Source organism: Dromaius novaehollandiae, chromosome W (genome assembly GCF_036370855.1).
Source record: "Dromaius novaehollandiae isolate bDroNov1 chromosome W, bDroNov1.hap1, whole genome shotgun sequence".
NCBI classification, from domain to species: Eukaryota; Metazoa; Chordata; class Aves; order Casuariiformes; family Dromaiidae; genus Dromaius; species Dromaius novaehollandiae.
In genome coordinates, this window is record NC_088130.1 from 55045678 (window position 1) to 55061590 (window position 15913).

At 41.3% G+C, this 15913-nt stretch overlaps 1 protein-coding gene across 2 annotated transcripts in view; it reads left to right on the forward strand.

The window, feature by feature from the left end:
- LOC112983604 (PI-PLC X domain-containing protein 3) overlaps positions 1–15913 on the forward strand; it is a 77537-nt gene that overhangs the window by 59319 nt on the left and 2305 nt on the right. The window contains exon 3 of one of the 2 annotated variants that reach the window (XM_064500093.1): positions 15582–15718. In XM_064500093.1, the coding sequence (XP_064356163.1) occupies positions 15582–15718 (137 nt within the window). Of the gene's footprint in view, positions 1–15581; position 15913 lie in introns of those variants that run through there. The other variant, XM_064500092.1, reaches the window with a different exon arrangement.

The following is a 15913-nucleotide window of genomic DNA, read 5'->3' on the forward strand; positions in this document are numbered from 1 at the left end:
ATGGCTCAAAGGTCAGCAAAAATATCTACCAGAGTGACATAAGCCATTTTCAGTCCTTTCAGTGGATTCCATAGGACAATACAGTAAATAACCTATAGCACCATTACCTTAATAGCACCATGTGAAGTTGCTAAAATAACTGTATTAATCCTGGTTATCTTCATATTAAGCTCTGTTTAGTTTATTCTGTGTGGAGCTTGGAAGTAAGTTTTTCATGCAGCAGGTAAGAAAAACTATGTGTAAATATTCTTTATCAACCAACCTTTAATATGAAGAATAAAATTTGACTTTATTAGCAAGCTTCCTTTGCTGAATCATCCTTTTCCAGCTTTACCCAAAATTTTAGAGAATGACCTCTATACAACTGGATAAATTCCTACTTCCTCAAGGCCAGAGGCCTGGAAAGATGTGTGAAAGAGCCATACTGCAGCCTGAGATACCAATGTTTGAATTGTCAGGATTCCTCTTGGAGCCTTCTTTGGGACTCCAGATATCAGTAGAGTAGATGTTTTATAAAAACTGTAAGAAATGAATACATTCAGCCAGAGAGGAGAACGATCTGTATAATCACCCTCCTCGAATTCCTAAAGCTTTAGGTGCTTTAGGAATGGTGCTTTAGGGGCTTTAGGACATGCATTGTGTGTCTTTTAAGGCAGACCTATGAAAACAATCGTGAAGCTGGTTTAGAGTGGAGGATAGTAAATGTAACAGCCTTACGTGAAAAGGGCAGATGAATGGTCTGAGCCCGCACGAGCTGTCAGGAGAAGGCAAGACTGTAGAGCATATTTGGAAGGAGGTGATAATTAACGATACAGAGGTTAATGGAAAGTCAGATAAACGTTGATGAGGTTTTGCCGAAGGTGGATTGTGTCAAGCTATCTTGATTTGTTCTTATAAGTAATTTTATGGAAATTTTACAGGAAAATTGGTCTCATCTGGATTTCAGTAATGTAGCTGGTAAAGTGTTAAACAGGAAATTACCAGCCAAAATGGAATTTGGGAATCAGCAATGGAGTGGAGAAGGATTGGAAGTACCAGATTGAAGAGAAGCTAATAGTAGCATTCCTTTAAGAAACTAGTCTTGTCAATAGTAGGCGAGGTGGGATCTCATCAGCTGGAGAAGCCAGACAAAATAGATGGTAGAGTATCACCAGTGGCTGGCTAAAGCTGAATCCCCAGTGGAACACATCTGGGAAAAGGACAGGTATCGTCTCGATATGTACCAAGGCATTGCCAGCATGCACAAAAGAGTTCTGTAAGCATTGCCCAAGGTGCTGGTAGGATATCTTTTTGGATATCATGTACAATTCTGATCATCCTTGTTCTAGAAAGTAGATGAAAATTGGAACTGATGCGGAGAAGGACTACTAGGGTAATCAGGGAATGAATTACTCAAGTCATCAAGAGAGCTTGTCTCGTTTATCCTAGTATGATGAAGCCTGAGAGGCTACGTGGTTACTGTCTATAAATATCAAAGGGGAATAAATACTGAGGAGGGAAAAAAACAGTTTAGGCTAAAGGCCAGTGTTCTCACAAGAGCAAGAGTTATAAACTGACTGGATAAATTTAGGCTGGAGGTGAGTGAGAGGAGAGCTTCCTGCCATCACAGCAGTGAAGTTTTACAACAGTCTTACAGTAGGAAAAGTAGGAGCAAGAAAGCTGACTGCTTTGAAGATGAGCTTTATCAGCTTTTGAAAGAGGAATAGATAAAATTAATTAGCAGATTCCTCCCAGGCCTGTGTTTCTAGGGAAGAGTGGCTGGCTGCTAACCTGCTTTTCAAAAGACAGCTGCACGCTCTCCTTGCCATACAACTTGCTCTGTCACTGGAGATGGAGGTACTGGACAGCAAGGCGCAACTTTCCTCCTTCTTACTGGCCTAGGAGCAGCCTGTGCCCTTCAGACATGTTAGAAGCCATCTCCTGGTTATTAGGAGAAGGACACACTTGCGGTTTTCGTTCATAGTCTGGGTGGCTGTTGGGAAGGCAGAGCCAGATGTGTCTCTGTTAGTGGGACGAATCTCACTAACTTCTGACCAGCAGGGCTGCCTTGGCAGGAAGACAGCCTGATCAGCACGTGTCCCTCCAGCTGTACCCAGAACAAACGTTTCTCATGATGAAAGAGCAGTGGCTATTCTCTAATATTTCCTGGATACTGTATTTGGCATAATTATTGCAGTGTTTACTGTGTGAATGCTTTGGGGTGGTTAATGTTGGGTTGTGAGGAAAACAAGCAGAAGGAATGAAGAATAGCTGAGGGTAAGCTACCCCTGGTAAATGCTTCACAGTGGTTTGCAGTAATGCCCAGGACACTATTTAGGAGGATTCTGCCTCTGGGATCCAGCTGTTTAACAAAGCTGGTTTCGCTGTGTGAGCCCAGAGCTAGAAGCCAGGAAATTTAAAGGATAATAAGCAGCTAAATCTCCATCTATTATAAGATTAAGCAGTTGTGGAGGAGCTATTCAGTGGTCAGGGAATCTAGACCTGTGCAGGCTGCGGTCCAGGGTGCTGGGGTGGTGCTGGGCTGCCCTTTGCTCTGGCCTCTTGCCTTCCTGCTATTTGGAGGGACCGCTGCTGGGCTGAGGCTGCCGCATGCCATTTACAAGTGTCCCCAGAAGAAGAATTGCCATTGCTGACCCTCCTCAGCTCTGTGCCAGAGAGCTGTGGAGTAGTGTAAATTGATCTGAGTGAGCAAGCATGGCAGCGAGAGCCTGTAACCAAGACCCAGCCAAGAGACTGATGGCCAGTTCTTCTTTTGCTTGTTGTGCATGTAAGGTTTTTCAGCGTGGTCTAGAAAAACACCTTAGGTGGCAATGTCAGCAATGTAATAAGGGTCTTCAGTGCTGTTTGTCTATTTGATACAGAACTTGCAAGTTCACTGGTAAAACAAACTTTGGATATAAAGGCTTGGTGGAGAATGAGGTAGAGGAAGTTCAGTCCGCACCAGAAGGTGGTTGCTAATCCAGTCAAAGGAAACAACAGCAGAAAGTAAAAGAGGCGACATCTCAGGTGAAAAGGAATGTACAGGAGGGAGGAATTTTGATGATAAACAGAAATTTGCTGGAAAAACAGTTTTGTGAGAAGCACTGCTACTACTTGTGAAATGGGGTCAAACTTGGTGAGTAATTATATTTTAGGCAAATATGTAGGAAAACATTTCATTTTGATATTTTCTAAATTAATGTTTTAGAAATATTGAAGTGTTTTGGCAATTTCAAAATAACGTTCTTTTAAAATGACACCTCATTTAAAACAATTTAAATTTAAAGTGAAAAGTCAGAAAAGACTATTTAATTGGCTAATTGAACATTAACTAGACATTTAGTTTTTTTAATTAACTGAAAAACTGTGTATATTCCTGTATCATTTTGGCCCCCATTATCTCACTTCCTCATATTTTTTTGTTCATGGCATTGTTCAAATCAAAGCTGTAGTTATTCCCAATTTCTATTACGTGGATGTGCAGCCCAAAGCTCTTGTTTTATTCTCTGCTTCTTATTGCTGTCCAGATAGCAGAAATGATGAAAAATGACTATTTGCCTGTACCTTTTATTTTAAAGACAATGATTTTTGTTATAGTTTTGCATTCCAACCTTGCTAGGTGGATTGCTGTGTCATGAGCTGCTTACTGATGTTCCACAACTGAAGCGTATTTCCACATTCTCTAAAAAATCTGAATGCATTAACTTCCTGGAAATGTTGCAAGACCCATCTCTTTACCATGATTTTCTCTGGAAAGACAGCTGAGTTGGAATGGTTTGAGTCTGGTTTTGAGTTATTTTTCTTGCTGAGGGGTGGGTTTTTCAACTCTAAATTCAGTGTGAATTCTTCTGTAGTATGTATGTCTCTAAATAGTATATTGTGAAATTATCGAGCAAGGTACTGTGATAAACAGCTGTATGCAGTTCTGTGTACTTGGACTGGTTGTCTGCTTTCTGCCACTGCAGACTCTAACTATAACTGCCCTTGACGTAACGAAAAATTAAAACCACTTAGAGTACTTTTGTTTGAAAGGAAATGGAAATTGCTTTGCTTTGTATTCAGTAGCAAAGGATTTGCATATAGGTGAGATTTAGTTTAATTTTGAAGCATCTGCAGGAAGAAGAAAACATTAATTTTGCATGCTACCCTATTAGACTGGAAAAATACATATTTCATCTATTTAATTAAGTCATTTAGATTTATTGTAGTATCTGTTTTGGGGGAAACTGTGCAGCCATGTGTAAAATTCTGTTACAGGTCATACAGCGGAGTGATACTGCTGGCAGCCAGAAATTTCTTAAGTAAACTCTGCCTTCCACCTAGCTGTTCTACTTTCCCTGATAACAGTACATACCTTTCGTTCTTCCTTCCAGTTCCTGAGAAGTGTTCCAAGATTCTGGGCAGGGGTAAATATTGGTAAAAAATCTCTTCCTCTTCTGCACTAAACCCTACTTCAATGTTCTCCACATCCAATTTGAGTAATATCTTTCATCCATAACCTTTTTTGTATTCATTGCCTTTTAATATCTCTCTTCTTGCATCATTCAAATTTTTCATGCTCCAGAATTTGAGTTACATAAAGAGGGGCAAAGCCTGTCTTGCCAGCAATGGGCAGAACGGGGAACTGGGAGTAACTGGGCAGCTCGGCACCTGGAGTCCCCAGAAGAACTCCTCAGCAGGAGAGCTCTCGGAGAGGTCCCGGGCCGTGCATGGGGCAGCCCTGGGAGAAAATGAAGCCCTCGCCTTAGTCTGATGGAGAAAACCTCGACTCCTTTTTACCTGCATGGCTAAAAAGAGTAGTCTAGTACTGGCTATAACTTCACTGCAGATTAAACTGAGCAATCAACCCTTATTCTTGGTGTAAATCCCTAAGAAAGAAGTTGTATTTTCATATGTGGTCTGTGCTCCCGCTTGTGTCACTAGGCTTGCAGAAAGCAGCTGCTGCGGTCCTTCATGCCCTTGCAGAATGAGGCCATCTGTTATCCGTCTCCTGGGCACACGGTGGGAAGACAGCAGAGGCTGTTCAGCGAACCAGCTATGTAACCTGTATCCCCACTGCATATCATACAGGCCTTTCCCTCTATCAAACTTTGAACCCCAACTGGTATCACCACCCCAGCTAGCTAGCCCCAATTTTATATCACTAACAAATTTTGGTGAAAGGTTTGGGTGTGTGGACGCGGTGTGGGGAGAGCAGGCTAACAGGAGATAAAACCTTAGCCTGACGGTGGCTCATGTCACATCGAGGAGCAGAAGTTTTGTGTAAGGAGACGAGACTGGTGCGACAGCAAGTCCTGGGGTCCTTTCCCTTACAGAGCACAGCAGGGTCCAATTACGTCTAGGGCTGCTGCTCATGGAGCCGTGGGGAGGTGTCTGCATTAAGTGTCTTCATTAAGCTCCTCCTTGTCATCAAAACTGCAGAATACTGTGCTGGACTTGCTAGGTAGATGGCCAAAACTATTATAAGAATTTATTCTTCTATTTCACAGTAAAGTCAGTGCTGTTTATATATATGGGCTTATATGTACACTTTTTCTTCTCTCATTTCAGAAAAGAGAACTAAGCCATTTTTATATCTGATTGCTTGTTTCCTTGAATGTGAATATTGAGCGCAGCTGCACCAACTCTAATATGCTTTTATACTGTTCTGTGGTGTTGTCTGTTATGTTTAAGCTTAAAGAAGCACTCTGAAGCCAAAATGACATCTAACTGTATTTCCTCTATTTTTGTTATAATATTAAAGATATCAAATGATTAATAAGAACACTATTGTCAAGATAAAAAATTGAAATTTTGGGTAGAAATGAAAAAAAAATTAAGAATAATTAGTTTGGAGGCTTTTGTTATCTTCCTGATTTTTTTTTTCTACTTAATTTCATCTTTCCTGGCTTGTTTCCATAACTTCACTGTTTTATTTTCCTTTGTAAAAATGTGGGATTCTTACATAATGTAATTCCAGGAAGTGGGGTTTCAATAAAACGGTCATCTATCATGAGGCCCATAAAAAAATGCATGAGTTAGCCCCAGATGACATCTTGGAAAACTGTTGAGAAAACTTTTGAGCTTAGTACAAAATGCAGTCACTCCATTTCCTTACTGTTTCTCAGGCTGGTGAGGGGAGGAGGGAGGAATTATTTTTTATCCTGTCAGAGTGGGGCTGGAGACCCAGAAGATAGGATTTTTCAAGACAGCAGTTTCTGAAACACATACTTGCTTTTCAGTAAGACATTTCTTTAATAGGAAGGTTTTAAATGGAAAAAGATTTTCTTCAGTCATGCAAGTGCCCTGTCAGATCATCCTCTTGAGGTCAGTGTCAGCCTGTGATCATTTGATGCAATGCTCACGTCTTTTACTGTCATGCTACCCTGCACTGGTGTCTCGCTTCTGATTGCAGTCTGGGTGGTAATGTCAGGCACCTCCGCTGTATCCCTGAGCCTCGCCTGGTTCCTCGGGACAGCGGCGGAGTCTAATTCTGGAATTAGCTCATCATAGCTTCGTTAGGTCTCAAGCCAGCATTTGATTTCTTTTTTTTTTTCCCCCACCTCTCTGGTTAACCATGGCAGTTTTATTCTTGTTCTCAATTTTCCACTAAATATTCTACCACAGAAATTGCAAAGGCACACTGGTGTATTGCTGTCTGTTAGCAAAAGGAGAACACTTATGCTCTGGGTTTTGGAGAGGAAGAAGATGGTGTGTCATACACGAAGCACCTTGCAAGCAGGGAGCCGATCGCTGCCTGCAGCTCTGTCCCCTCTGGCGCTTGTCAGGTCTCCGAAGCGAAGGGAGGTGGTGCCTGGGCTGCATCGAGGTGGGAAGCTGCCCTGGGAGCTGGGGACTGGCTCGGGGAACGCAGGTAACAACACTTTCGGGACATGTTCGCAGCATGTTGTGAGCAGCTGGAGTTGTCAGAAAGCAAGGCAGCATGAACCCTGAGCCTGCTGGCTGTCTGGGCTTTTACCTCCACAGTGTTCAGAAGAGCATTAATACAGCATAAAACAATTTAAGCCTTGTTCCTTCAGAAGGTAGGAGAGGAACTGTTGTGATTTACTCCTTGAGAGGTATGATAAAGACAAGGAAAGCAGTGGCAGAATTTTTAATGTATATAGTCATGTGTTAACAGTACAGATGGCTTTATCATAATTTGCATGGTTACCTGGTAGTCACAGGTGGTGAGAATTTATTCCCCCCTGCTGACAAAGATGCATTTTACTCTTTAGGGGTTTTTTGGAAGACATGTAGCTGTTCAGAGCCTCCTGCCCTAGGAGTCATTTGCCTTTAGTTCGTACAGGATGACTGCTGTCGCTAAGTACAGCTTTCTCAGCTGCAGGCTTGGGCAAGATCTTTGGACTGAAGAAATGGTGTGTCAAAAAGCTCAGAGATAAATAAATATGCGGGGAGAGGGGATTTGCCATTGCTGACAGTGCAGGTTTGCTTTTTGTGCGATGTTTACTCATGCAAGATTCAATAATGAAGTGATTCCTAATTCTTAACAGTGCAAATAAGGTTTATCAGAGTTTTATTTCTTGCAGCTTGGAAGAGTGGAAAGGGGCATTTCATTAAGCAGCATTGCTAGGGTTATGTATTTGTGGAGCTTAGAATCAGCTGGCAAGATTTCTGTTTAGCTACATCAGTTCTGTAGGTGGGTGCCGCAGTAAAATAGAAATGCTTGCCTAATGCGAACAAGAGATAATTCTCTGTAACAACAGGAGTGTTTAACTCTATGCAAAAGGAACCATGTAACTCAAAAGAAAAAGATACTAACTTGGCCAAAAAAATGCTTGACAACTCAGACCAGGACATGATAGAGAGCGTGGGGACTGAAAACTAACGTCAGTGAAAAATTTGGGGATATGAAGCAGGAAGAATGTTCAATGAAACATTATACACATGTGAGAAAGCAGTTCCCACCTTGTGGTGAACTCTAACACCTTATTTGAATGGTTTCAGTATAGTAAATTAAGTATAATGAGTTAAATAAATCACAACTTTTTTTAATAGAAGATAAGGGGGGAACCCCCCCATACCCATAGCTGTTCCCTTGATTGCTGACAGAGGTTTTCTTACATAATACAGAAGTTTTCTTCATTTAACAGGCAGTGCAACAAGTTCCAATTCTTATTTCCATAATCCATTCTTATTGCCATTTCTGTGAAATTCTTAACATTTCTTCAGTACTTCTATTTGGACGTTGGTTCAGAACCAACTGTCTCCAGCACATAAACAACACCATGCGCAGACACCCAAGTAAATGAGTGTCCCGCCTTATCTCTCTTTCAGCCATGAAATGTTGAAGAGAGTGACATCTGAACAATTTAAGATCTCTCAGCTGGAAGGTTAATTAGGAAGTAATTATGATTCTCTGTCCCTGGTTTTCATAACTTAAGACTTACACCACTCCTGTGGTAGATGATTTTCCTTCAAGTGATCTCCACAGAGATAATAAATTAGAAGAACAGCTAATGAGTTTGTCTGGCTTAATGTGCTGGATTACTAAAAAAAAACATGCTTAGGAAACAAACATCATCCGGCAGTCAGTAGTTTTCCTGCTAATACATGGACTGTTGGGTGTTTGTCCATACCAGCGTAAGTGTATATATTACAAGGCCTTCTTCAGTCCTGGCATAAAAGCTAAAAGCCCCAGTTTGTGTCGTAGCAGTTCAAGCTTTCATAGCTCTGGGTTTTCCCACGTTGATTCCCCACTATGCTGACCAAGAGAGCAGCCAAAATACTAGTGTTGTCTCATTAGTGAGTTCTCGTATGATACAGGGTCTCCTTTACCAGCTCTCTGCATTTCTAATACTGTTTGTTAATGCTGTAGGTGCAATGGCTCAAAAACAGAATTATAAATAAATATAGGATGGTGAACATTAATCACTAACCTTCTGTGTCCATTTGTTGCTATTAAATATCCCATTACATTTTTGTACAAGCATAGAGGTCCAGGTTCAATAAATTCAGCTGAAATGTTCTTTGAAGAGAGGGCACAAAAGGCTGCTTTCAAGCTCCTTTCTGCCTGCCTTTTAAAATGAAACCCAGAAAGCCAACAACAGCTCAACAGAAAGGCAAAGACATCTTGTGCCTTGTGACTCTACAGAGTACAGCGCTGTGATCAATTACATTAAAATATTCATCTGGCCCCAGAATTGTCGTCTGTGTCATTTGATGTGTTTCCAAACTTTATACAGCAATTGGAGATAGCTGAATTATAGATAAGCTTTTCGGAAGAATAAATTCAGGGCTGTTGGATGTTAATATAGGTAGTTCTTGCACCATGACGACTCATGGGTAGTGAAACCTGTCCATTCAGGGTCCTGAAAAATGTGTTCCCACCACTGTCCTTTTGGGGCTAACTATGAATAATAAAATTCACTAATTTCACCCAGCATTGCCCAAATTCTCTGGTTCTAGTCAGTCTGGCCTTTTTAGTGCCAATTTTATGACCACACTATTGCTGAGTGATAAGGAAGTTATTTAAGGACTTCCCTCCCAGCCCTTCCATGCCTGGGTCATGTAAATCTCTGTGCTTCAGTTCATTTGTTCCCTGGCTGTGCCAGTTCAACCATTTGTGATGTCCTGTTGTAAATCAAATCTCTTCAATGAACTGGGGCTGTTTGGGACAGGGGAAGAGTAAAAAGGTTGATTTGTTTCCTTTAATCCAGAACATTTCCATGTGCTGCTTTTTATCTGGTCTCCACAGGTGTATCAGCACAACCGAGAGGACAGTAAATGGTGATATGGGGACAGAAATAAATGGCTGGCCTGTAAAAGAAGGGAAACTCTTTTAAACTAGTTTTGCCACAAAAGAAAATTATGGCAGAGTGATACACTGTGGGATGGTATCTAAGCTTCATGTTTTGCAGGAAAGCTTATTTACTAGTTGATAGTAAATCTTTAGTAGCAGCAGGGTGAGGACTTGATGAACACTCGTGAATAGCATACCTCAATGCCATTAATTCTAGTGGCATCTATTTTTGGGTACTCCGGTTGAAACTAATGAGAAGGGATAAGAATACTTATGAAGGGAGATTCTCAATACACAGGGGAAGATTATGAAATCTCTGTCACTGGAGGTTTGTAAGAGCTGACTAAATTGAACATTTGCCGGGAATAGTTTGTACAGTTGATCTTTGTGTAGTCGATCCTGCCTCAGGAGTGGCTGGGTGGACCTGAATGACTTGTCAAGGTTCCTTTGAGTAGTGATGTTTATGATGCAGTGGCACACAAGACATCCACTGCTCCCCCTGGAGTGAATTCTCAGCAACCTTGAAAAGCCGAAGTCAGCATGTGCTGAATTATGGATCCAGAATTAATCAGAGTTTGTGTGAACGTGGGTAAAATTGGATGGGCAGAAAAAAGTTGTAGGGATTCAAATCCAGGAGCTCACAGGAGTCTGCACTGCCGCTCGTGTGAGTACATCCTCCTGCGAAGGAGTGCTGTTCTTCTTGAGTGGTATCGCTCCTTCGAGGAAGGCTGGGGGAAGGAGGGGAGTGTGCTTTACTGGATAGGGAAAAAATGCCACATGCCACTCTTGCCCGAAACGACTGGGCTAGCTTCAGTTCTCTCGTGCGTTGGTGGTAATGGGCACGTAATGCTAGACTGCTTTGCACTCTGTAAATAAGACTGATTTCTCTTTCTGGATTAGGTTGTAGTGGCTCCATATGCTCTGAAAGAAAACCTCTTGTCTGCCATTTAGTGATCAAACTTTCATTAAACAGTGAACAGCTCTTTTCTTTTGTATTTATAACACTGCTTTTCCTCCTCCTCCTCCCTTGAAAGCTCTGCAGAGAGGAATGGCTGTTTCGCCATGGGAGGTCCTATCTTAGCATGCTGCTGCCGTTAATGTTCTGTCACCTTGTCAGGCTTTGATGACTCAGACATTAAAAAAAAAAACCCTAATTCTGAACTAAAATAGCCTAAGAGCACATTTTTAAAGCAAATTTTAATGCAATTAGTTAGGTCATATTTTCTTTCTGAAAGCTCAGAATGGGAGCTCTCAGTTTTGCTCCATCAACTGAAGCTAATTGAATGTGTTGTTATTTTTTAAACAAAATTCAATAGCATGGGAGTCCACTTAAGATCTTTGATAGATTAAAAATAAAAGAGAGATCTGGAATATCCAGTAGCTTTGAAAAGGGCTGTGCATGTCTTGTAGTTTAGGGCAGTGTTTCTTTTCATTCTTAAACACATCAGAAAATGGTTACTGAAAGAAGTGTAAAGCTGAAAAAAAGATCTGCACACATTTCTGTTCATACAAGCAGAACAGGGAAAACAGAGGTAATAAAGTAACTGTCAAAGCTGAGCCTAGATTTTACTTGGTTGTAAATAAAAATCACTGTGGCAACACTGTGAGAAAGTACATGGCTCTTCAACAACAACAAAAAAAGCTGCGAATGGTGATGTAGGGCATGTTTGCACTGCATGATGCAAGTCATCTTGATACCTAAGCCATGCCCAAATGATCGATATGTCTGACTGGCCTAGTGATGTGCCAGTTAGAGATAAAAGCTTTGGTCTCAGAAGAAAAATAGCCACGTTAAACATCTCTGCACAACACTGCATTGTCCAGCGCAGACATGTCCTTACCATCCAGTACTCCAGTCTCCCCATTTTGCATCCACTGCTGAGCTTATCTGAGTGCTTCTGGACAGGACTGCTGAGCAGTGTGGGGGATGGAGACCGATCTGCTCCGTGGAGCTGAGAAGCTGTGGAGATAAGTCGGTGCTGCATTACTGCCCGTCTCACCCAGCCCTTCCTCATCGAGCCCGTTCATGTCTCTCTTGTTCCCTTGCTCTCAACCTCGTGGAGGTGAGAGGAGCCGCAGACGGTTACCTTGTCGTTCCCCGGGAACTCTGAGCATGAATAGATGATATGCTTCTCCTTAACGAGAGAAGCTAATGACCAGGAGGCAGCCATGGTACAGAGGTGAGAATAGAAAAATGTTTCTTTAAAATTAATGAGCATAGTCCACAGTGAGTGCCAGGTAACGTGCCATTCTCCTCTTCCCCACAGAGTAACCTTCCTCCACTGCTAAAGCCTCTGAGATTGTGACTTTCTTCTTTGTATTGCTCCAACTGCTAGCCCTTCTCTAGTGCCAGGCAAGAGCAAAAATGACTCAAATACAGATCCTTATTTGCAGGTCAGTGCTGTACCTTGGCAAAGAAACCTGTACTGGTCTGGCATCGTGTAAAATCTGGCCAATCTCCTCTGAGGGCAATGAAGTTACAGGAATGCGAAAATGTTAGTCAGACTAGATGTGTAAATTAATGAGATGAGAGAGGGAGACTTCTGTCTTTCTCCTCACTTAGACTTCGCTGTCAACATATCTTCCTTTAGAAGTGGCTATAGGCTAAGGCAAGCAGCACTGTGCTCCATACTTGTTTCAAAGTTTTAAGGTGATTTGCACAACCCTTAAGAGTTAGAAATGTATTCTTTGTGAACACTTCAATCCTGGCACGCAGTTGCGTTACAAGGACTGGGTTCTGCAGCTGTGGGATAGAACAGACATCAATAATTTTAAAGGGCTCACAGGATTCTGCATATGTAAGAATTTTCAGCTGCCTGGCTATTAATTTGTGACACTCATGCTAACATGGTACTTTTCATCTTGTATGCACTTCAGAACATTTATTCACAGTACTGAAGTCTCCCAACACATCTCTGAGGCAAGTGGGATTCCTGATTAACTCGTCATGCTTTCACCACGTCATTTTACAGCAAAGTCAGCTGGGGAATGGGAGGGCTAGAAAGCTTAAGATTGCTCAGAGCCATAAGGAGAGCTAGAGCCTGTCCTATATGCAATTCCCAAAGTGGCATCACTGTCTTTATCACCAGTGTAATGCTCTTTTATTATGAGGACTAGTTATATTAGCACAATGCAGTTGTGTACTACACCACTGTAATTTGCAGAATTATTTTTGCATAAAAGTAGAGATCACTAACCTTGACTGTCTACAAGTGTGGCCTGTGCCGAAAGGACTTTCAGCCCTCCTGGTGTTGGCATGAGAACCCTTGGTGCCAAACCCTCATGGAGGCCGTTAAATGTGGACATCAACAGCCCCCACAGGAGAGCCCAGACCTGCCTAGCACAGATACAGTGGTGCTGTCAGGATCCTCAGTTTGTTTGGATTTACAGACTGAGAGGCTTGCATACGCTCGTGCACAAAATCATGTTTATCAAGATCACAAGAATATTCATTAAGACCATGGTATCTACTGGGTTTCTATGAGCACAGAGTCATGTAGGTGGCTGTCACACAGCATGGTCTATGTTCTTCTGACTGAAACCCTTAATGAGAACAATTGCTGGTTTGGGGCATGCGGAGACTGGAAATTACAAGGAAGGGTGAACAAGGTTTGTGTTGTTATCACAAATACACTCTGGGGAACGTTAAAGTAGTCTTATTCTAATAATTGCTGTTGGTGTGTGAGAGAGATTTTGTACTGAAACTGAGCAATCTGTGGTGTCTTAAAATCACAGATATAGACTCACTTTCAAGATGGCACTGTGGGAGGAAGCTGTGTATGGTGGGTTTTTGTGAATTTCTGTTGTAAGCAGAGTTGCATAGCCTAGACCGGCTCCTTCAGGCCAGTGGAATCTTTTGTTCCTGTACTTATTTTTACAGAGCTGTGCTCTTTGGCTTTGCTATGCAAAAAAGCTTTTTGTTGGATAATCTTATTCACTTGCGAGTTATCTTTGAATGCTCTCTAGTCTCTTGAACAAAACATCTCTGTGACTTTATCTGACATTTTGCATAAGGGCAAAGGGTCCTGCAACTGAGTGCTGTTTGAAATATTAATCAAATGTAAATATCCCAGTTTAACAACCAAGACTATTTGGAGATAGTTCCACGGCAGGGCACACTGAGTTTAAAACAGAGTTAGTACAAAGGACACATGACTATCCCTCTTAAAGACTGGATTAACAAGAACACAGTAGGAAAAAGAAAACAGTATTTTAATGCATAGGGTTAAATGTATAGAGAGCAAACTCTATGGTCCGAAGACAGAATTACATCAGAATCAGATTCAGAACAAATAAAGGACACCAAAGAAGATGATTATGCCTCAAGGGGGAGTAAAATATCAAGGGTATCAACTTATGCAGAAAAAGGGAAGGAAGAATCTGCACCTGTCTACAGTCAGTCAGTTCATCCTTAAACCTGAAACTCTTTGTGTTTAAATAAGGTATTAAAGACAAAGGAAACATACTGCCATCCTCGAAGTTCACCCTCATGTCTTTCTCCACGGTTCAGCAATATCTTTTGTATGTGAAGGTGCAGTGGAGTTTTCAGCTGCTCTGAGCTGTCTTTCACCCATTTGGTGGTCCCCACAGTTTTGCCAAGATCTGTCCTAGTCCTGATTGCTCTCAAATCCTTTCAAACAGCCCAGGTGTTGCAAAAGATTTAATGCCTGTGCCCTGCCTACTCTAGTTCTGCTGAATGCAGCTCTTCAGGGTTACATACGCTTTAATCTCAAGCCATTGGTTGGGTCCTCATGCGGCAGGGTACTTAAGCTCAGTTTTATGAGCTGGTGTGCATACGTGTGTGTGCTTCAGTCATGTTGAATCAATGCCTGAAGTAAAAAAAACGGACTGCTGCACTCTCCAGTCCATAGATTCTTGCATTTAGCTCAACAGCTTCTGGTTGAATGCGAGTGTATTTTTAAAACGACAGTGAGGCTTGATTTAAAGACTCCAAATGCTGCAGAATTTATCACAGTCTCTGGGAATTTGTTCCAATGGTCAATTACCCTTTCTTTGAAAAATATGTACCTTACTTTGTTTGAACTCTGTTAACTTCTATCTTCCAAACATTGTATCTTATTTCGTGACTTCCTGCAGCCGAACTAGAGAACCCTCTATTTTCCCATACATTTTTCTTGCATGGATGATTTTAGATCATTGTTTTCTATTTTCATGGTATCAGAAAGATTTCTTTATATTCACAAACCAAAACAGGCAGACACCTTTTACTTGCCAATATCCCAGTGCTAAAAGTCTGATATGATGAAAATATGCTGTTTTAGAAAAGAGTCAACATGACTGTGCTGCTTTTTATTTCAATTACTAATCAGTGTTTTATGAAGAAACATAATTCAAGGCTGAGATATTGATGCTAGGAAAGAAATTATATTCAGCATATGCTGTACCTTACACTATGGAAATCATAGTTGTTCCAGTGTCCCCAAAAATGTTTTTTCGGGCTTTCTTAGAATGTGTCAAACACACTTTAGAAATGGCTTGAGTTCACTGTGATTTCTTTTTCCTTAAACAATTCCCATGAAATTATATGGCTGGATGATACCGAAAAGGTTTCTGGTCCATTGCCCCAAAACAAGGTCAGTAATCACTGTGAGATTGTATGACCTTTGTTTTTATTCTTTTCTACTGAGAAGCTGAAATGCAGTCAACATATCCTTTCCATAGAGAATGAAAATTGGGAAGAGTAGAATTTTCAAAAGGCCTGAGCAGTAACCTGTGTCCTTCCACACTGGGTTCCCTTAGAAATCAAGTAAGAGCGATTAAGGTCACTGTTGGTAAATCTGACCTTGAGGCATTTGCCTCAGTGCTTTAAGAGTAATTATTGTTTCTGTTTTCTCCTTAGAGCTCTTCCTGCAATGATGCAGTGGGTCCGAACTCAGAAACCAGGAGAAAGTGGTGTAAATATTATCACTGCAGATTTTGTAGAACTTGGTGACTTTATCAGCACAGTCATAAACCTCAACTATGCCCTGGATGAAGGTGAAGATGACACTACTTGATAGTATTATAATATGTTTGTTGTTGCATTATTTAGAATTAAAAAACAATGATTGCATTTTAAAGAATTATCTTGTAAAACACTGATCTTCCTATAACACTGAGGTGTTTAGGGCTTTAGTGGGTGGGCAAAGGGGAAATGTTTTAATCAATTATGATCATTTTTTACATTTGTGT